We start from the raw sequence: 23,213 nt of genomic DNA, 5'->3' as shown, positions 1-23,213 counted from the left end.
TGAGATTAGAATCTTCTGAAAGATAGTTTAGTTGAGACTGTTAGCATATGAAATTTCCTCTGATAATTAGGCTGGATTAGATTTCATGTTTATTTTCAGAGGTTGGTTTTGTTAATCACGAATGAGATGTATCTGAGCAGTTTTCACATAAGACAAGTGTTGTATCTCACTAAGATTATAAATTTTTGCATTTGCAACTTTTGGACTGTAAAATTTGATCTTGCATTTAAAGCTATGAAGATGGCAAGAAGTAAATCAAAAAAGAGTTTATGCAAATGGAAATACAGTGTCTTCTACTTGATAGATGAGCATGGAGACTGAAATTCTCAATCCAACAGAATGGAAGTCTCTTGGGCATGATCATGTAAATCCATCCTGATTCCCATTCTCTACCCGCATTCTTTTAAGTCCATTGCTCTACCTTTGTGCCTCAAATATGACTTGGACAGACAAATGTCTAGGAGATATTTCCTTCTAAGGTGAGGTTTCTTTGCTCAAGGTTGTTCATTGGCCTCTGATGAAATGGCCACTTAAGGGACAAAGCAGTGTTAGTTGTATTTTCAGGTTCAGAAGTGTGTATATCTTCTGTTTTTTTCAATTAAGACTACCAGTGATTTTTAGGCAATCAGAGACTTTAATCATTAGATCATCCTTGTTCAGATGTATACTAAGAGGTCAAAGGATCCATACTCCATTGTTACTTTCGGGTAGAAGTTTTCAAAAACTACTTGATCGTCGGAGGCACTGTGTATTTAAATGCTTCCTGTAGCACTTCTGGAAAAAACCAAAAGCATGTAAATTTGCTGTATGCAGAGAAAGAGTGGTTTACAGATGATATGGGACATGTTAGTGTTATTATGAGGGATGAATAGCATTGACTTTTCTCCGGAAGTTCTCAAGTATTGTAATTCAACTTTCATGCTGTTCCCCAGAGATGTGTCCAGATTCAGAAGTGCTGGCTGAGGAGTTACTTTACTGTGGCTGAATTGCTGGAGAAATGTACTTTTTTGCTTTCAGTTCCTTCTTGGTTGCTTGCAAAATTCAAAATTTTCACTATTGTTGGCTTTAACTCTTGAGAAGTTTGACTGCACCTTAAAAGTATTTGACCAATAGAGCATCACCTATGCCTCAGTCTTACACACTGGTAGCTTTGCTAAGGCTCTTTGCTTTTGATATTCTATGGTTAGCCAAAGTGGTGCATATATCTGTGTTAATGAAAAGGGAGAAAGAGATATTTTTATGAGTTTATGATTTAACCTGTGACATAAAAATCCACTTCCAAAGCCTTATGGTGTTTTGCAAAGAATATACTGTATAATCGAGTTCACATTGGGAAGACTGGCCCCTTTGAACAACGTTTCTTGTGTGGAAGAACAGCCTTCTACAGATGTGAGTAGTCAGGGGGATGTAGGGGCTGAATGGGTTTATTCACTGGTGGTTAGAGTTGGAAAATGCTTCTGGTTTCCTCTAAGCCATTTGCTTTTCCTGCAGTATTTTCCAATATAGTGCCCTTGCCAGAGACTTGTCAGCCCTGGTTTTGATGATGTCCAGTGATCAAGTTTTGATTTGTATGTCATTTATATGTCTTGCTCTTTGTTAAGTTTTCTTTTAGGCCATTTTCTTGATGTCTAAAAATTTTCCTTTTAATTTTAATTTACTTTGTTCACAGATTATTTAATCTGAGATCTGATTGAACAGGAAAGAGATGCTTGGTTCTTAGGCATTCTTGATTATTAAATGTCACCAAAACCTAATAAAAGTAACAGAGAAAGATATAATTATAGGATTGTCCTGGTTTTGGCTGGGATAGAGTTAATTTTCTTCCTAGCAACTGATATAGTGCTGTGTTTTGGATTTAGGATGAGAATAATGTTGATAACACACTGATATTTTGGTTGTTACTGGGCAATGTTTACACCAAGTCAAGGACTTTTCAGCTTCTTGTACTGCCCCACCAACGAGGAGGCTGGGGGTGCACAAGAACTTGGGAGGAGATATGACCAGGACAGCTGACCCCACTTGTGATCATTTCTGTGATCTCAGTTTCTTTCAAAGTATGTACATTTTGTCCTCCTATGTTTGCTGCATTTTTTTTTCTTTTCCTCCAGCTGTGATATGTTTGCCTTTTTGGTAGCTGTAGCTATTGATGAATGAACAAGAGGGCTTCTAGGGAATCAGGGGTGTTTTGGCATGAGAGATGTCTCCAAAATACCAGATGGATCAGGGGCAGCCCTGGCCTTGTGTTAGTGTGACAGTACTGCAGAGAAGAGTTGAACAATTCCTATTAACCTTGTTGAGAGTTCTTCACATTCATCACTGTGCAAGAAATGACCTCGTAAATACACTGAAAGATCTCTCCTTTCACTGTTTTGTCCTCTGGATGTTCGCTTCCTGTATTGCAGGAGACTATGTGACTCAAAGGGTTTGCATGCCTGTGCAGCAGATGAGGTAAGCAGTCTGGAATATCAGGAAGACAAGAGCCCTTACTAGATGGCAAGGAGCTAGTATCACCAACAAAAACAAGAAACGGAAACTTTGCTCTTGCATGGAATGTACTGCTTGATAGCCATGACCTCTCGCTGTCAGCACTGGAGTCTAGACAATTATGTCTGCAAGTCTGCAAGGTACTTTTAACAGAATGGCAACATGATGGGCAGCTGGAGAATGCCACAAACACAATAATATAGGGATTATTTTGGGATAGTAAACAAAGATCTTGAAGGTGCCACTTGAAAACTTTTGCTTTGAAAAGTGATCAGAGATTGTTGTTGTTGTTTTGGTTTGTATTTTGCTTATAGCACTCCTGATTTTCTTCAGGCTACTAAAATAGCCTGAAATTTCAACTGTTCTGTCATTGCTTTCACAACATTTTCAAAGTCAGGCCTTAATATCTTCATTTAAGAAGATACCTCGTCATTTGAGTCTGCTATCCTCTTTCAGTTCAATTGCAATTGGGATGGTAGTAAGAAGTCAGTGGAGGAAGGAGCACTGAGGAAGGGATGAGAGCTATGCAAGCCTGCACTGCTGCTGAAACCTGGAGCTGGTTTCCCTCAATATTCCATTGAATTCAACAGAATTCAAACCTCAGAGGAATTGCAGGTGCTTGAGAGCCTTGTATAACTGGAGAGTTTTATCTGAGTGAGATTTTGGGGCAATAAATTCTGTTTAGGATTAGAATATTGCAGAATATAAAGAATGGTGTCAGGTCTTAGAATTTAGCCTTGTATTCCCAGTAATGGAAAATTTGGCAAGTTTTGAAATTAGTTTCTACAATGGCATGGTCCTCCCACAAACTGCATCTACACAAACGGTATCTGTAGTTCTATGAATATTTCACTTTGGTCTTTATTATTGTCCTGATTTGTACAAATTAGTATATACCTTTTAAAACCTTCTTTATAACATATACCAGTCCTATATGATAAAAGATTAAGTGCATTGTGACTGCAGCTGGAAATGAAATTAATACTAATCTCTTGAAGTGAGGGCAAAATACTGAGACTGATGCTAAAAGTCATTCAGAGCTGTGACCTTTTTTAAGGTGTGGGACAAAAGCTATTAGTATCTCACATGGATTTCAGTAAAGTTCTTAATCTAAAATGTCTTTTAAATATTGGTTATTCTCAAACATTCATCTCTGATTTCACTTTCAGAACCTGTATAATGTTCTTACTAAACTGTATTTGAGAGTTAGCTCTTGCCTAAAAAAGAACCTGACATCAAATTCTTAACGCACAGGAATTTTAATCTGCCATGGAGTTCCACCCACATGGGCTGTAGTATTCCAAACCTGAAAACATTTCTTTTGTCATTTACAAAGGTGTATGATTTCTCATAATGTAATGGAGGAGTCGGGAAGGGATGAGACAGCATACCTGAAGTAAACTCAGTAAGTCCTTCTGCTTGCCGTCTATCAGTTTTTAAATCCACTGCGGCTGGGCCAGTCATCAAGACGACAGTTGTATTCTGCAAGTAATAACTGATTTCTGACATGTATCTTCAATTCACTCAGAGTTCAGAACATGAATAGACCTGATCTGGCCACCCCGAGGAGATTAGTTCTGATATAAGGAAAAGAGCTGATTTAAAATTACAGAATTTCAGAGCTGAGAGGAACTGGTTTTCCGTAGAATATGATTAATCACCATGTATGTGTTTTTAACAGGCACCATGATCTAACATAATGAAATAATAAAGCCTTTAAAATGGTGTTTATAAAAGCAGTGGACTCAGTCCTGACGTATTTCACCCAATGCCAATGCAGTGTGCAAACAGTGCACAAACAGATGTTAAGTTGGCCTGGTGTATAATAATTTGTAAAAGGCTCAGTGTAACATTTACATATATATTTTTAGATTCCAGTACTAACACAATATTGTTAAGAGACCATCTGTCCATATACCAAATGCTTTTTATGCCCTGTGGAGATACCAGAATGACATATAGTCCATGTATCTAATGGATTTCTCTGTAGTAGTTTAGCAATGCAAATAAGTAACCAGCCATTTCAAAAACAAATCTGACATGTCTCAAAGTGAAAAAGATAATGTAATCTAAAAGGAAATTTTGCATTTTCTATGTTGTAGCTATTTTAGAATCATGAGAATTTTTACCCATAGTGCAAATATCATGTTTGAGGTAATTAATCTCTCCCGTTGTGTGTGTGGTTGAAAAAAAACATAGCGACTGAACAGTTTCAGGCATATTTTTAATGGTGGTTACTTTAATCTTATTTAAATTTAAGCACTTAATCTTATAGTGAACTGTTAGAGCATGTCATAACTTACCAGTAACCAGAAGTACATGAAAAGAATTGGGGAGTGAATGTTTTCCATATCACACAAAATAATATATTAATTGGGAACTTTGTTAAACTATGAGAGCACAGATTTGATTGAGTTGCTTTATGGTCTCTAGAAAGGCTTTCTTTCTATAAAGATTATATACTGACAGCAACTTTATTTAATGGCTTCCTGCTGGCAGCTCACTTCCTTGTTGATTGAATTTAAGGATGGGCAGAAGAACCCTTGTTTCAAGTGCCAGGCTTAGATGGCGTTACGCCTGTTGTGTGTGCTAGTGCCAAGGCCAGCAGTTTGAATAACATGCTGAATAAGTGTCTCTGGTTGGCAAGCACAGCCGGAATTTATCAGATACTGGATCTGTTGATGTCTGTGAAGCAGCGTTCTGGCTGGAGCTGTTTTAGCTAATAATTTAGAACATACCTGTCTTTTGTTACTGAGTATGTTGTAAAGAGAATAAATAATGTTAACAAGAAGTGGAACTTGCAAAGTAACAGGCTTGTCATCTCACATCAGGATAGGGTGATGTCATGGGAAAATATTGGCCCAGGGAAACGGTGCTGTGTTAGCACATCAAAATCCAGCACCTTTTAAAATGCTGAAGGACTGGCATCAAGACAGTTAAATGAGGCTTCCCACAAAATATAAGGACTGTGTCAATGCTGTAAGAAATCTTGAGGTAAGTTTTTAAAGATGAAGTTATATATTGATGTTGTTGTAGTTCCTCAGAAACCCACTCATGCACCAGAAATTATTTAGCATAAAGATGCTAAATGTGCTGTATGAAGACAACAGAAAAAAATGATGCCTACCTCAGGGTTTGCAATGTAGATATAAACCAAAGGGCAACAGCTGAATACAAACACAGAAGTCTGTACTGATGGGGATTGTAAAGCAAGTGATTTCAGCACCACTCATTTAGCCATTTTTAAGTTTTTGGCAAGGCGTCACAGCAGAGGAGGTTTTAAAGCGAGATTTGAAGAACAACAATAAGAGTTTTGGGGAATGTTTACAGAGGTGCAGACACTGTGGTTGAAAACACAAAGGTGGTTTGAAAAGTTAATGCTGGGGGGTAAAGGCTGCAATAGGAGCTCTAATGCTAACTGAAAGGTGATCAGTAACATGGGGAGAGCAGCCTTGAAAGAGAATACAGAAGCTTAGATCTGGAAAGCTTGAAGAGGAGGCAGTGAAATTCAAAATGAGAGTTGACCTGGTCAAAGCGGTAGACTAGGTACACAATCCTGAACAGGGAGGCTGGACCAGGTGTGCTCCAGAGGTCCCGTCCAGCCTCAACCATTCTGTGATTCCGTGATCTTAGTCTGTTTGTACCAAAGAAAGGAAGAAGGCTGCTTTTCTGAATCTCATGGCTGACATGGTTTTGATCTATGATGCTTCACCTTACTTATCTGAAGTGATTTATCCCTGTTCTATTTGCATGGTTTCAAGACCTACAGTGACTTGTAAATGTGCTGCTGTGTATTTCTGTTGCATTTATGTCATGAGTCTGGCACATGCTAGGAAGAGGTTGTCTCAGATTTGTAGGACTATTTCCATCTGAAGTACTGACATATATAGGTAGTTTTTACTGCATTATAAAATGAATTAAGTATGCTGTTGAATGAATGTCTGATTAGTCTGATACAGCAATTTGCTTTAACAGTGACCATAAGCCCTGCATACATTTCAAAGCATTCTGACTAAAAAGTTTAGAAGGAACCAAAGATTTTTTTTTATTATTATTATTTTTACCCTGCTGTAGAAACCTGTCTTGATAGGGTGATACTATGCAGTGGATAGTAAAAATATGTAGGTGGAACTTAGAAAACTCTGAAGAGACTCTGAATTACATTCCGCAAACAGATCAGCAACATTCAAAGAGAACATACGCAAAGTTAGTACATCAAGAACTAGCTGATTTTACATCATTCTACCATACCCAGACCCTTGGTCTGATAGTAACCTGAGAGGTATGGAAGTATTATGACAATTTTTCCAAGAAAAGAACTAGGACAAAGAGATGATGATTAACTCCAGAGAAGCAGCCAGTTAATTCTACAGGAACTATGGGGAGAAGACAAAAAGACAACAGTTCTCTTTATTTCCTTCCCATAGACTTGGACAAGTGTGTAGAAATTCTGTACCTTTATTTCTGGATGGTTTGGAAATGTCAGCTAATGGTAACTGATTTTGAGTTTTTGTTTTAAAATCCATTAACAAATGTCAGTTAGTTGTTAATGTTTATTTTTTTCACTTTGATTTCTGGACTGAATTGAAGATACAAATCTAATACCATTGCTGCTTTAAGGTATTGTGTAGGAAAGGGAGACTGAAAAGGAAAAATCTTAAAGACAGAGAACAACAGCCTCAGAGCTGACCACCGAGAGAGAACAAGGTCTGGAATTTTTAAACCTGTGTGCTTATCAGGAATATAAAGCAGAAATTATTAGAGAGATCTTTTTAGCTGGGCCCAGACTCTGTTCTTCAAAGCATCATGTCAACATGCTGAAGAGTCGAACAAGTCAGACCCAGGCACTGCCAGATCCATTGGCTGATAACACTGACGCCAGCAGAAAAGGGTCAAATACATGTTGTTTGACCTTTATCCCAGTGGGGATTAAATTGATTCTAATTAATAGACTTGGGAATAGATGGGTACCTTGGCAGAGTTTGTAACTAATTTAAATTGTTCATCCTATTAGTTTAGCCATAAACTATGCATAATTACAAAGGGATTTTGTGGACAGCCACCCTTATGTTGCCACCATCTTAATTACAATTTATTGAATACAGTGCTACAGAGCTGACTTGTTTTGATTAACATAGGGATTTCTGTTGTCTAACACTGCCTGAGCAAATGTGTCAGTGCTCCACTTACGGCAATAAAACAGTGTTTGAAAGCACAAATGCAGCTCTGCTGAAATCAGTTATGCTTTATGTATGTGACTATGAGATAAATCTGGCTCTCAGTATGTAATCAGTGGCAGCTGTACCTCTGAGTACACGTAAACAACTTAAAATTATACATATTTTGAGGTGGTATAAAAACAATGCCTGGAAAGATTCTGGGCTGCGATTATCCTGTAGTATGACATATTTGTAGCGACAGGTTAGAAAGAGTTTATGTAAAGGTGAGGTGGCAGTTGGTATGACCTGGCTAATATATTTCATCCCTTATCTAAATGAAACAATCATTTAAAATAGGTGCAAATGGAGTTCAAGCTTGACTTCTCATTCAGTCAGTGTTCCTGCTCTTGGTCAGCACAGGTATCAGCTCGCACCAGTTGTATAGATAGGTAATGTCTGTCTTTTAGATACGTCCTCTTTCCCAGTAAGTCCTGGACTGGAACTCTAGCTAAGTTTCTATGAGTGCTGACTTGTATCAGAAAGTAAAAACTTCAGACACTGAACAAAATCTTATTTCAGTGTTTCTTAGAAGCTTCACTGTGCAGCAAATGTCTCCTGTATAGCTAGGCCTGTGTTAACAAATCAGGAGATACCACTCAAAACAAGCATGATATTTTAAATATTTATAATTGGTTTTTTTGTTCTGTTTGCCCTTTGAATCACTGGGTACACCCACATTACATTTTCAAGATTTTCTTCATATCAGAGGAGTGGACAAACTTGCACCACTTTAACTGAAAGCAGAAAATGTTAGATAATCTTTTAACTCTGGGTGCTGGACCTTAAGAAAAACCTCAAATATACTAGACTTAACATAAATTAAAGGGAGTGGAAGATCTTGTTGTAAAGACTCTGCACAGTTCACCTTTCTGTGCCCTTAAAAAGAATGGATCAACAATAACAGTGGGCAATCAGATATCTTCTACATGAAGATTAAATTAGTGTTTGTCTTAGATCTGTCATTTTAATCTCCTTGCCAGTAGTAAACAGAGACACCTTGTCTCTCTGATCAGTACATTCACTGGGCGAGACTTGGCTGTGGTCGTTTGGGGAGGGAATGGGAAATCCTGACATCTGCTTTCAGCAGCTTGGTTTTATGTTGACTACAAACTCAAATTCCCTGTGCCCTACCTCCTAACAAAACCTTACTAGTGAGGACAAAACTCAACTTACTGCCTTGAAGAGAAGAGGTCATGCTTCCAAGTTGAATATTAAAGATATCCAGCTGGTACAAATACTTCTTTCCCAAAGTGGTAATAGAGCAGGGCTGGCTCTGACTACAGTGAGCTGTCAGAAATGATGTAAGAACATTTCCAAGACTCTTGGGAAACACAGGAGTCCAGTCTCACTGAACTCAGTTATTTGATTTTGGGTTTTGAGATATGCTGATTGTGCAATGTTGTAGAGTGTTCTTTGTGTTGCTTGTTATTTGATTTTAATCCAGGCCCCTTAGAGAACATTGTCTATGTTGTGTTAATATTTGAATGTGTGCTTTATGGAAGCAAGAGCTTTGCCTCTTTAAAAGCAAAACATTTAAAGGGGTTTTTCAGGGTTTCATTTCCCTAGATGATGATGTGCAACTCTTGCAGATTGCTCTATGACACCTTTTATGCTGTAAGGATGTGTGTGTGTATGCACACGTGTGTGTATGTGTGCGGGTAAGTGTGTGTGTAGTGATCTGGCACCTTGCTTCTCCTTTACAGCCCAGAGTTCATCAGCGGGTCAGCCAGCTTCTAATGACATCATTACACTTGTTTACTGCTCACACAGAGGAAGTGCTATGCTGATCGGTTTGACCACTGTCATTATCTTATTTTAGTCCAGCATTTTTGCAAAATCAGAAATTTAGAAAAGCATCTTACTTCTATAAAGCGATTTTAGTTTCTCCTCCTGACTGAGTTAAAAGGGAAAATAAAAGATAGAAAATTCTTAACCGTAGAAATTATATTACAAGAACAGTATCTCATGTTGTCGTCGAAATTGTTAGTGCAACTAAATAATCAGAATGCTGGTTACAGATTGAAAAAAACAATCCATCACAAAGGGTGTCAGTATAATTGGGATAAGCTATTCTGCAAGACATGAAGATTGTTCTACAGTGAACGTGAGTCAACCAAAACCAGGCTTGGTTTTTAGGGCTAAATTTCACACACTTCACAGAAGTAGTTTACAGATGCCCAATGCTCTGCAGTCTACTGGTAGGCAGAAAAACCTTATGGCTTAGAGCTGTGCTTTTTATGGACTTGGAACACATTAAGGAATTATTGTCCCTCAATATTATATTACTGCCCCCTCAGCTAAATCTTAGTTACTGACCAGGTTACTTTATGTAGTTTATTTTACTGGAAGGTAAAGCTTATCTCATGTTCTGTGATAGCTAAATTGATTTTATGTTCATGTTGAAGTGAATTAACTGCATTTTGCATTGCAGTGGCCTAAAAAGCATGCACATGATAGGAAGTCACATCTGAAAGATGGTAACTTCCAGGGAGCTGTAACTTATTAATAAGCCAGAACTTGATTTGTGATTGCCTGACCAGCCCCTCGAGTCTAAATAAGTATCATTGCAGCAGAATCTGATTAAAATTGCTTTGATTGTTTCTGGAGAAAAGTAATGATCATAACTTTTGTTTCTACATTTAGATATCATTTTATTTAACCAGACCTGTGCTGTTTTTCACATTTTTTATAAGCAGGGTAGCTACTTCATCTAACAGTGTATTGAAAACATTGGTATCATCAGTGAAAGACCCTTTTCAGCCACACCACACGCCTTTGGGGGATGCATGCTCTGGGAGCTTACAGTCCTCTGATTCCTGTCCTCCTTTAACTTAATAGGCTGAGAGAGTTAAATATGTCCTGAAAATTGTCATTTTTACAGCAGATGAATAGATTTTAGAAATTCTTCCCTGTTGCATAGCAACAGCCACCACTAAAACCCAACAGTTTGAAATGTACATAAAAAGATAGCAAACCAGTTAAGCATTTAAATATTGAAGCTTTCTTCTACGCAGTATCCTTTATTTCTTTGACTAAAATACTTATAAGAAAAGCTCCTTTTGACAGCTTTTAGATGGATTTAAAATGGTAGCAATTCTCTTTTTCTGGAGGCAAAGAAAGGAGGCTTGTAGGGAAGCTTGTCTGGAGCTGTTGCTAGCATTCAGTTTATATACAAATTTCATGTTGGCCACTTCAACTCCCAATACTTCTCTAATAGCCTCATGGGAGAAATTAGTTTTTCAGTCAAGACCTGCATCATATTATGCACATGGATGATCTGGAGCATATTTTAGGCCTTTCTGGAGGGTAGTTCATAATGACAGCATTAGAAATGTTCTTCGTCAGGTTTCCATGTCTGCTTTTGTTGCAAGCCTTCTTCCAGTTTAACAAATTTAAACACTTCCCCTAGTCTTCCTTTTCTGTGATGTTCCTACAAGAGCTGGGGTTCTCTGTCCGCCTGTGTCTTCCTCCGGCTTGTAAACTTTCCTTGTGGTGTTCCTCATTCATCAGAGCTACTACTACATTTACCATTTTTGCCCGCCTTATTTTTGGATTCTGCTAATGTGACAGTACAGCAAAATGCAAAGTCCCCTTTGGGTTGGTAACAGGACTATAATGGCATATCACAGATCCACATAACAATGTGGAGTAAACTTAGCTCCAGTTCACACAGCAGTGATCATAGATGACTGCTGAAGTTCAGAACCGGTCCAGCATCAGAAGGCTACTTAAGTTACATTTTGAGTATAGCATCCAATTGATAAAACTGTATTTTTTATTTTTTATAGAGCTTGTAGTGGAATTGTGTATATTCCCCAAAACAAGTAAAGTGCTGATGAAATACTCATAATGATTTAGCTTAAAGCAAATCTGAAACTCTTCTCAATTAAAACTGACAATTTTTTACTCTAAACTGGTAATCCAGTATAATTGATATTTTTGTAAACTATAGACAGGACTAGCCCTAGGAGTCCCTGCGTGCTGGTGGGCAGCCTTCTCCACTGGAAGTTAAAATGACTCAGCATTTCAAGATTAGGCACTCTGTTACAGAAACCATCTCATAAATAAAAAGGCAAACTCTAAAAAAATAATCCAGCTCTATTGGCACCCAGTTTGTAGCTCTTAAATTCTTCTTTTCCATAAATTTATGTTAGGTTGGATTTTTTTTTCAATTTGTTAGTTAAGAAGTAGCAGACTTTTCAGTTAACTGTTGGTTGAACCAGGCAATTTTAGGAGTTATTTTCAGGTGATGGAAATAATACTGTGTTGGATCCATGTTTTTAATTTCACATGTCCCTTACTTCTAACATTACCCTGTAATCTAAACTTTTGATTGTTTTTAGCTTTAGAAAAACAAACACTCTTAGCATTCAGTGTCAACATAACTCTATCATGGTAAATGTTTAACTATATTACATGAACATTTAACCTGCCACGTTACCCTGAGAGGTATATGCAATAAGTAAAAATAATAATGCAGCATTTTGGAAGGAGAATGTGCAAACAGCAAACCTTCAACTGTGTTGAAATGCCCTGTTGGACCATGGCATTTTTGTCAAGCAGATCCAGCAATTTCTTTTTTTTTCCTTTGAAATGTTATTTACTGACTTTCTATCCCTTCATCCTGTCTGCTGTGTTTGCAGTACAAAAGGGCTTTCTGCACCTGCATATTTACCCTCCCCACAATTTCCTGAGATCTCTGTGGACATTTTTATATGAATGCGGATTACAGGGGTGGCATGCCAAGCAAATGGAGGCGGCAGCACACCAGTTATTTTTCCAGGATGGAGTATTTTATTTCTGCTGGTGGATATCTTCAAAGCCTAACCTCAAATACATAACTTTAAAAACCTTATCCCTCTCCCCATCCCCCAGATATGCCACTTCTTTCTGCTTTGCAGCCGGAGAATTTTATTGCTGGCTATTTCTTTGTGTGCTTTGGTTCCCTGGAGCAGAGGCCGGTTCTAACACATGGTGTGGCAGACATTCGCCATTAAAAATCTGTCGGTTTTTCCCCCACAAATGCTTCCATGAACCTTTGCAGGGTGACAGCTTGTGGCCACTTGGTGCTTTTGTTGGAACGTGCACTCCATTTGACCCTGTCCCAGCATTAATAGGATTGTAAAGCCTGACTCCTGTATGACCTCTTCTTGCAAACAACCCTAACCCTTCCCCTTCCTCGACTGTTCCATACAACAGAGCTGAAAAGTGTTGCTCCCAAGGCAGTCTGGAGTCCACAGTTCATGTTGCAGACGAAAGCAATTGGAAAAACCACTGGAAAAAAGTCAGCATGGGGCCACCTGTCCTTAAATAGTCCTGACTCTGAGAACAGTAGGCATTTGTTCACTTCTTTAGAGGGAGCTGGTCTTAAATGCCTGTATGCAGACAGAAAGTGACGTATTTTCCTCCCAAGGAGGGCCTCTATTCAATAGGAGACAGGTGTTTACATACTTCTCTATGATTTTTTAGGTGCTGCTTTGTTTCCTTCAGAGGAGAAAAAGGGGTAACTGGGGTACAATTGGAATTGACTGTGCTTTAGGTGAATAATGTTAATCCCACTGAGTGCTAAGTCAACATATAAAGTAATGAAAGTTCTGACTCTGGACTAAAGGAATTGGAATTCACTCTTCTAGTCTCCTTGAAGTCTCTTTAGACCTAACTTTTAATCTCGTTATTGGATATTACTCCTGGCCTTAACTCAGACTAGTTTATAATAGTCTGTGTTTTGTGTTTACCATGGTGGCAAGATGAAATTTAAATTAAATTCTTGTAGTCTAATGTCTTTACAACTTCTAAATACTAATCTAGAAAAGCTTGTGTGTAAATAGGTAAAGGGGCCTGCTCTCTTGATTCCCCCATGCTTACGTGTGATCTTTCTTATACTCATCCCTTGCAGCTTTGGTATTCATTTGTGAGAATTGAGAAAATTTTTCCACTGGCTTGCTTTGTTTGCTTACTCTTAGACAAGTGTCACTAAAGGGTTGGGTTAAGTATTTTGACCTACTTCAGGCATCAAAAGGTTCTTTTTCCTTTCTGAAGCAAAGATTGGCTTTTCACACTGAACAGCCACACCTTTCACTCTTCCAGTAATCTGTCTTTAGCATGCCTCTCCCATGAAGAACTCCTGAAAGAACTTGTCTGACTTTGCCCTGGGGGCAAAAGAGGGGAAGGGGTGGAGGAGAAAACCCTTGTGCCATTGACAAGCAAAATACATGAACACTTTTGAGGCTGTAGGGTTTAGCCTCCTGTTCTCATGATATGCAAAACTCTGCCAGGATTATGGGATACACTGGAATGCTTTTCTTCGGAGGACCAACTGTGAGTTAGTACTACCAGGCTTTGTAAATATATGGGGATAAGACTGTCATACTTCAGTGGATTATCTACACTTTATACTTCCTAAAAGTATGCAGGAACTTTCAGGATTGGATGCAGAAAGGCTTTCTCTGTTTGAACAAAGGTAGCAGGCTGTGCAATTGCAGATACCAACTCAAACAGCTTTTGTTTCACTGGACTAGGAAGGAGATTGAAAGGGGGAATGAAATGTGTTGACCTACCAACTACTTCCTATCTCTGCTGATCTGTGGTGAGGAGTTGTCCTTGATTTGTGGAGGCAGCAATAATGAGATCAGGCAGGAAGGGCACTTTCGTGTCTCTCTGCAATGCTAATCTTTCAGTGTCTTCAAATTGATACGGAGAATTGCTTCATGAATCGTAAAATGCAAAAATAATTTGGAATGGAAGTTATATCTGCTAATCACCATGCACATTGTTGTGTTGGAAAAGACTAAAAGTGAACAATTCTGTACTAAAATACAACCCAGATAATCCAAGGGGAGTGTCAAGAAATGGCACGTGTTCAGTCTCAGAAATGTTTTTGTTGTGGGACACCTTTCCAATACTGGTCTAGTTCACTGGAGGCATAAAGTCTAGCACAGCGGGTTTGCTGAAGATACAGTGCCAAATTAATTGACAATGTAAAAGGGCAACATTCCTTGGATGCTGTTCTTGAATTGCGCTGGCAATAAAATCGAACCAAACAAGTTAAATAGCCTTGTAAATGATGTAAAATTAGCTCTAACCTCATCTCCTCCACTGATAATATACCTAAGACTCTGAAAGCATAGATCATGTGTGTATATTGTGGTTCATGGTAGCTTCAGTCTAGGCCAGTTTATATAAATTAGTGGCTTTATCTAATATTGTGGCGGTCAAAAGCATAGCTCTTTGCACGCTTGTGTTAGAGTGAAAATCAGGATTTAAACCTGCAGTCAGGTTTGGGGCTCTCGGCAAGTAGCCAGTGCAGGCCTCTATTAGAAAGTCCTGCCTTGTACAACAGCGGGTAAACCCTTCTTTTTGACTCCCCTCTGACCCCAGGGCATGCCTCATTAGCAGATTAAGTCCTCGGGGAGTCCTCTGGGAGTGGAGGATGCAGTGTCTCCTGAGCCTGCTGGTCCAGCCCAAATGATTTTCCTAAGGCCAGATAAGGCCTTCTCTGACTTGCCAGAGGGCAGAAGATCTAGAGATAAGATTTCTTTGGCAAATCTGCTCATGGATAAAACCTGGGGAAATCTGCTCTAAGCTGTGATGTCACAGCCCTTGCCTACTTTAAAGTTAATTAAGAGGAGGGCGTGTTAAGTTCCTCTGTCATCATAAATCTGTTCTTTCCTATGTCCAGTGGTGGGAGAACATAGTGCTGCCCGGCTGTCACCCCCTCTTGCTAGTGGCCTGGAGCCTAAGCGTAGCTTTAACCTTCCACCTGCCTCCCGGACTGCAACCACTGGGGTCACCCAGAGGTAACCACAGGGCAGGAAGCCTCGGTAGCGGCTTGCCACAGCGGGGATTAACCGCCTCACTGGGCTGTTGCCCTCCACAATTTTCTGGTCAGTAACTTTTGGAAAGGAGAGCGTGTCTAGTGCTGTAGGGAGGAGCAGGCAGGAGAGGATGACGAGAGATGAAGGGGCAGAAGAAAGAGTGGCTGGATTCTTTCCAGGACGGAAAACTGTCTGTCCAAGAACCTCTCCAAAACACAAATTAAATATTCCTCTATCCATCATTAAATTACCATGAACGGGTGGCTGTGCAACATCCTGACAAGCTGTGTAATAAGGAACGCCGTGTCTCTTTTCTCCTTTATTCCTCTGCATTTTCCTCTGTCCCAGACAGGAACTCCTCTGTCTGTAAGAGTCATTCTCTCCAGGACTTAGCCTCCAGTTGGGACACACTTATTGCCAATTTAGAATTAAAAAGGAAAGGAGACGCAGACCAGACTCTGAGACCCATGTCTACATTTTGAAAATTGTGCTTCCTAATAAAATGGACCATTTCTTGAACTGCAGATCTAGACTCCTGACAAATGCAGAGCCCTCAAATCCTAACTAGGGCAGGATAAAGCTAAATGATGCCTTTCTTGATGTTGACTGAGCAAAGAAGAAAAGGAGAGTTCCTTACATGCTTGCTTGCGTATGAAGGAAGTGACGTGCCAGCTGCACAGCTTTAGGCTAACTGGAGCTCAGGGGGCATCAGCAAAACACAGGCCCAAGCCCACAACCACTCATCAGTTCTGCAGTGAGCAAAAGTTTTCCTTCTGGAGCACTGAGAACATGCATGATTATCCCTGCCTCTTAAGCTGTCTTGTCGAGTGGTTTAGTGAGAACGTTACAAATAACACAACCTTATGACTGCCAGACAGCAAATTGTCAAATTGCAGATTCTGCAGGGTGAATTCAGGAGAGCAGAGGACTGAGTAGGTTTGTAGAAAGTCTCGGGAAGCAACAGCAGAATAAGGACCTAGAAAAAACATTGGTGAAACTGCTGCAAGCAAGAAAAGAAGAGAGAATTATTGCCTACACAGAAACACTAAGCCAAAGCCCTCTGTAAAGACAGAGTTCGGGAGCAACAGAAGCCTCAACTATGGGGCTAATGCAGCAACTATAAGTCTTGTCTCTTTGTAAGGTCTGATGTCTTAGGAGGCCAGAAGGAAGCCTGTGCCAATTTAATTTGGCCAGATGTAACACAGAAATTGAAAGTCTCATGTGATCTTGTAAGAGCAGTCAAGCTTGAATTTGGACCAAAAGCATGTTGTATTGAGTTTTGAGTATTATCCGTCTGTAAAAAGTAGCAGAAATGACAGCAGGAAACCTCACTTCCCACTGTGTCGTTAGGGAACTTTCACCTCTCATGAAAGAATGGTCTTTTATTTACTGCTTTTCTCTTACGCAGGCTGAAGCCTTCACCTGAGTGTGAACAGTATCAAGGACACGAAAACTTCCCATGGAAAAAAATCAGTACTGAAGTTAATGCTGTCAGCAGGATAACCAGCAAATTCTGTCTTCCCCACATGGCCCAGATTTTAATGGGGTCACCTTGCAAGACTTGCCTGTAGGATATTAAGGGTCCCAAAGTAACTGTTGGAGCATAAAAAATGTTATATCCAAGAGTTGCATCACAGACAGATGTTCCTTTGACAGGTTATCCTTTGCTTAACTATTCTTCCATGTATATTTCCTGACATTCAATGCATCAGTGGCAACTCTTGGGAATAGGAGGCTGTATGGATGTTTGAAACAGATTAAAGTGAAGAGTGAGTGATCTACTTCTTATTTTGCAATAGCAGTGTAAAACCCTAGAGTGCTAGGTATGTGAGGTCAGGTTCTTGCCTCACTCCCCTCGTCTGACACTTTATTTCTCTTCCTCTCCTCTTCCTCTCCTACCTTCCATCACTCTTCAACTTGTCAGTTAATTTTTTAGTGTCTGCATTTGACTGCTACAAGGTTGAAGTTCACACTGATGCAAACTCTGTGGGCATCAAACTTGACGCTTACAGTTGATATTTTGTAGTGGGTTTTTTTTCCTCTTTCCACAGAGCTGTAGGTTGTGAAAGAGACAGCAATAACTGTGTATGCTTATAGTTGAACAGTATTTTGTAAATATTTCCTGAAAGCTTGTGAAATTTCTCACATGTTCTTGATCAGTCTGCAGAGTAGGCATATGAAATATCACCCAGTCTAGCTCTGAGTTCAGAAGCAAGTAAATAGCCTTCAGTTTTACAAGCATTGTGTAGATGCCAAAGCCTGATGGCCAAGGGTGATATGCTGAGACTTTCGAAGACAGGCCAATACACAAGCCGCATTTTTCGCCATATGCTTTCTTAGAGTTTTTAAGCCTGGTCACAGCTTTTTCCTTGAAAATTATTTCCCCTGAGATAAGATTTCCCATGAAATGGCTCTGGCATATTTATAGATGCTCTGAAGTGTCTGGTTAACCAACTCGTTAGTCCATTGGTGATTTTGAGAATGTAATTCTGTCAGTCTGCGTGTGTTTACGTTCACAGATGTGCCAATGATTTATAAATGGGATTAATTGTAAATTTAACTCATTTAGGAAATGGCTGAGGACCCACATGCTTCTGCAGTGTAGCCTTCCTTAGTTGCACTGGCAGAGCTCTTTGACCCTGCCAGAGATTAGTTTTAATACCAGTTATGAGATAAGCTTAACTAGTCCTTAAAAATAAGCATGTTAAAGCTCTCTGCAAGAGATTTGTTGTCGGGAGGGAATACCACAGGTCCTAAATTTTTGTGTTTATCTTGCTGTTACTAAGTTAATTGAGTGATATAATTTACACATTTTTTTCCTGTTCTTTCAACTTCTAAACTTTTCAACTTTTTTTTTAACTTTTTTTTTTTAAGATTATTAAATCTTTAAAGTTTAAGTGTGCTTATTTTTAACCATTAAAAAAATCAATATACCAGTCAGATTAATACTCAATGCACAGTGGTATGGGAAGCAACTGTAATCCTGGATCACAGATGACAGGGCCACTGCTTGGACATAGCTCCGTTCTGAGCAACAAAGCTGTTTCCATTTTCAGAGCCCATTTTCCCAGTCCCCTGATCAGACTAAACCTGCATTTGGCTATCTGAATATCTTCATTTATTTTTTAGTACTAAATAGTCTAGTGGAGGGTGTCCCTGCCCATGGCAGGAGGTTGGAACTAGATGATCTTTCAGGTCCCTTCCAACCCAAACCATTCTATGATTCTATGATTATCAGTGTAGCAACCCTTCTTTCTCTCTTGGATCGTGCTGTTTGACTCACAGAGCAGCCAGCTGATTTCAGTAACATCCTCCATTCAGTAATTTATTTTTTGCAGAATGGCAGGTGACTCACCATTCATAACATGGTGAATGCTGAAAAGACTTAGCTTGAAGAGCAAAAAGGATAGATTTATTCATATATAGATGTCTTAGGTAACAGAGAGATGAAATTATATTCCTTTCAGTAGCCTTAAAAGAAATAGAAAATAAGGTTATATACTAGGGAAAAAATATATTTTGGTTAAATCTGTTCAGCTGTAGATGAATGTTTGAAAGACAGTGCTGGAAGTACCATCTCATACTTTAGACTAATATTGTTGTCTCACTAGGAAAAATCATACTGGATAAAGCCCCACAATGAAAGTTAATGAACTTGGTAACTTTGCAAGTTATTTCTATTTCTGACCTCCATGATGGCATAGAAATACAGACAGTGTTGTGCGGGTTATGTCTTCATTACATATCCAATCCATGCTATATGATTTGAAAGTTTTCTTTCCACAGATACTCAGAATTGTTCTTTGTACAAGAAGTATTGTATCATTATTACTGTGTTAAATGGGAGTGGCAAGTGAAATCTTACATATATTAGTTGCAAAATAAACTCATGCTTGCAATTTCTCACTCTAAATGGCTGTATTAGGATGAACATCTTGTTTGAAATGTACCTAGGACACCAGTCTGCAAACAACACTGCACATAGTTATATATGATATGCTGAAAAAATATGTTTTACTGCAGAGCAGATACTATCTCCAAATGTAGAAGTAGAACATAACATACCAGATACACAGAAAGGTCTGTGAATTTAGAATAAATTTATCCTTCTGTCTGTGTGTATAGCAAAAGCAGGGATAGATTTGAAATTTCATGAGACAGAAAATTTGCCAAGTCTTTCATATATTTGTCATGTTAGGCTAAAGATCTGATTTTTTGTGTTAGCTATTGTGTTGCTTGTAAACAGAGTATCAGCAGTGGGATACAGTTACCACCATGACACTCAAGTCCCATCCCCATGTAATAGAAAATCATTGTTACTCTTAAATGAAACAATGCAACAGGGCTGGCAGTGAAAACACATCAAAGACTTTCATCAAATTGTTGAAGTTAGAAGCATGTTTTAATTATTTTAGATTTGAAGCAGAAGCTGTTTGACTCTAACAAAAGTTTCTTGCTGCAGATCATCCTGTGGGGTCGAACTGAGAAATGCCTGAAGGAGACCACAGAGGAAATCAGGATGATGGGGACAGAATGCCATTATTTCATTTGTGATGTAGGAAATCGAGAGGAGGTCTATCGGCAAGCCAAAGCTGTACGGGAAAAGGTTAGTGTCTGTGGAAACACTGTGGGCAGAACTTAGTAACAACTCATTCAATCAGGAAAAAATATATTGGGAAATTGGGGAAGAAAGATGGGTGACCATCCAGATTATGTTGTACAAAGTCTAGCTACCTGTTTTACATGATCCAGAAGGACTACAAGGCCTATAGGCAAGAATGTCAAAAGCTGTGGAAATAATAATGTATTTAGGCAATAACAGATATTTAGATACATTGGTGACTGCTGATTCGTGAGGAGAGATATTAGTTATAACAAGTCCTTTGCTTTTTTTGCAGGTGGGTGATATCACTATCCTGGTGAACAATGCTGCTGTGGTCCATGGTAAGAGCCTGATGGACAGTGATGATGATGCACTGCTCAAATCACAACATATAAACACCCTGGGACAGTTCTGGGTAAGATAAGCTCTTGTGTCACATGTATTCAGAATTGGGAATGAGAGTGACAGATTACAGCCAGTAAACACTTGGCTGCTACTAGGTCTTTCTAAACAATGCTTGATAAAATCAGTCTGACATGAGAAGACGACAGAAAAAAACAATATGAGGAGCAAAGGCCAGAGGAAAGAAGTCTAAAAAAATTCATTTCTCCAGTAGTAACACAGTATTTGATGCTCTTGTATCCCCATTCTGTGATTTCCAGTAAAACATTTGATTTCTTTTGAGAAAGCCTGAGCTCACAGAGGATAGTTTTATGTACAGTGATGTGTATTGAACATCAGAGGAGCATGAGACTGCATTGCTCAGGGAAGGAAGCCAGTGCAAAACTCATTCCATTCTGAATTAGATAATAGTAATAAAAAAGAGCTTCTTGTGATTTCGTCACTTTATTGAAGACTTTATGCTCTACAAGAAGTTCTTAAACATACAAAGCATTCTGTTCATGGCCTTTATTTGTGGGTACTGCTTGCTTACATGATAGGAAAGATTTTATTTTGTTTCTACACAAACTTTGCCTATTTAGAATCTTTTAGATGACAAAGCAGCAAGGTACTCTCCCACCCTTCCTAGCATAATGAACAACACAGTTTGGCTTCTTGTCTCTGTGTCGCCTTATTTTTTTCAGTCACTGTAGTTTTTGTTGTATCTCTGCTGAGCAAACCTTTTTTCTTTCTCCTTTCTTTCTTTCTCCTTTCTTTCTTTCTTTCTCCTTTCTTTCTTTCTCCTTTCTTTCTTTCTCCTTTCTTTCTTTCTTTCTCTTTTCTTTCTCTTTTCTTTCTCTTTTCTTTCTCTTTTCTTTCTCTTTTCTTTCTCTTTTCTTTCTCTTTTCTTTCTCTTTTCTTTCTCTTTTCTTTCTCTTTTCTTTCTTTCTGTCTTTTTTTAAATTTACTCTGTTGTTCTTCAGACCACCAAAGCATTCCTGCCAAGGATGCTGGAGTTGCAGAATGGACACATTGTTTGCCTGAACTCTGTCCTGGCCTTGTCAGCCATCCCTGGTGCCATTGACTATTGCACCTCCAAAGCCTCGTCCTTTGCCTTTATGGAGAGCCTGACCTTGGGGCTGCTGGACTGTCCGGGAGTGAATGCCACAACAGTCCTGCCCTTCCACACGAGCACAGAGATGTTTCAGGGCATGAGAATCAGGTCAGTCCAGGGGAACTAGAATAAAGCATCTCATTTTAAATGAATCATCAGTATACACTCCTAATTAATGCTTCATTTAGTTAAGAGAATTTGATGTCTCATTTGGCTGCCTGGGAACAGAGGGTCACTCTAGGCCAACTGGGACTCATCAGACTGGTTCCCTCAGTTTGCTGGCATATTCATACAGCCTGCCTGTACTGAACGAGGCATTTGCTTCTACAGAGAAAACTGAAAGCTGTTTTTCCATGAGTGTATTTGGGCCACATGCAGCCACCAGAGAGGGAGGGGAGGCAATCTGAAAAGTGAGGTCATTCAAAAGGAGCAGTCTAGAAATTACTTGAGAATTAATAGTACAGATTCCTTCTTTATTTGTTGAAATACTTAAATCTTTCCCATCGGAAGGAATGACAGCCACTTACTGAAGTAAGGCTATCAGTACCCCTTTTTTACCTCTAAGAGAACACGCTAAATTCAAAGACTAACAGCTGACCAAATTAATCTTTTACAATGGTCAAAATAACCTATTAATACAGTTTGTGCCCTCTTAGTCAAGAAAATATGCAGTGTCAAACTATTGCTGGAGCTGGAAAAAGCCTTCTGTTTGATATTAAAAGCAACGGGGGAAAGTATTTATCTTTCACCTCTTAAGAATTTGAATTGAGCAAAGAGCTACAGAGAGGAAAAACACCAACACTGAACAGACAGCATTTTGGTATTGGTTTGCATACAGTTTAAGAAAATCCCCGAATCAAGGTTCTGAATACACTCTGCCACTTCAGCCTAAAGGCATCGACATGTACATTCTTAACTGTTTAGCTAACCCAGTAGTACTGGCTGGAACTGGGCTTTCTGCTTTCCTGCTTTCTGGCTGGAACTGGAACTTTTTGCTCCTTCCAGCCTACTTTGGGGCATGTTTGGATGCCAGTAACCAGTGATAGCTTAGTGAGTAACAGGACTTGGACAGTGATATCTTAAAGGAGTTTGGTTAACAAATAATTATTTTATTTTTCACTTTATTTATTCAGGTTCCCTAATCTTTTTCCTCCTCTCAAGCCAGAGACAGTGGCTAAGAGGACAGTAGAAGCCGTTCAGATGAATCAAGCCTTCCTGCTCCTTCCATGGACAATGCATGTTCTAGTCATCCTAAAAAGGTAAATATTTTCTTTGCCCAGCAATAGCCTAGCTGTGAGGTGAGAGTGGCTTACAGTCCTCTGTGTCTGTCCACCAAGGCAAACCTGGAATTTTGACTTTGGAATCTGATATCCAGATTGGTTAATCCCTTCCCATGAAAGACAGTCTCAGAAGCAAAAGGAAGAAAACTTTCTGAGATTCCCTTTGTGGATGTTTTCCCTGGGTACAACTCCTTCATGAAACCAGTTTCACTCCCAAAATTTGGATTCCTGAGGTCTGAACTGGTATTTGTATCTAGGAAATTTCTTAACAATTAACATATGCATGTAGTTGATTTTGATTTAGTAAGCCAGTCTTTG

The 23,213-nt window shown here is 39.1% G+C and overlaps 1 protein-coding gene across 5 annotated transcripts in view; it reads left to right on the top strand.

Moving 5' to 3' along the window:
• The window catches only part of DHRS3 (dehydrogenase/reductase 3), a 38,170-nt gene that overhangs the window by 3,603 nt on the left and 11,354 nt on the right, over nucleotides 1-23,213 (top strand). For 3 of the 5 annotated variants that reach the window (XM_075773291.1, XM_075773292.1, XM_075773295.1), the window contains 4 exons: nucleotides 19,980-20,123; nucleotides 20,416-20,535; nucleotides 21,485-21,723; nucleotides 22,749-22,874. In XM_075773291.1, the coding sequence (XP_075629406.1) occupies nucleotides 19,980-20,123; nucleotides 20,416-20,535; nucleotides 21,485-21,723; nucleotides 22,749-22,874 (629 nt within the window). Of the gene's footprint in view, nucleotides 1-5,457; nucleotides 5,479-19,447; nucleotides 19,598-19,979; nucleotides 20,124-20,415; nucleotides 20,536-21,484; nucleotides 21,724-22,748; nucleotides 22,875-23,213 lie in introns of those variants that run through there. The other 2 variants (XM_075773293.1, XM_075773296.1) reach the window with 2 other exon arrangements.

Source organism: Balearica regulorum, chromosome 21, assembly GCF_011004875.1.
Source record: "Balearica regulorum gibbericeps isolate bBalReg1 chromosome 21, bBalReg1.pri, whole genome shotgun sequence".
Classification (NCBI taxonomy): domain Eukaryota; kingdom Metazoa; phylum Chordata; class Aves; order Gruiformes; family Gruidae; genus Balearica; species Balearica regulorum.
The sequence above is the reverse complement of the archived record's forward strand: the minus strand, read 5'-3'. Positions and strand labels throughout refer to the sequence as shown.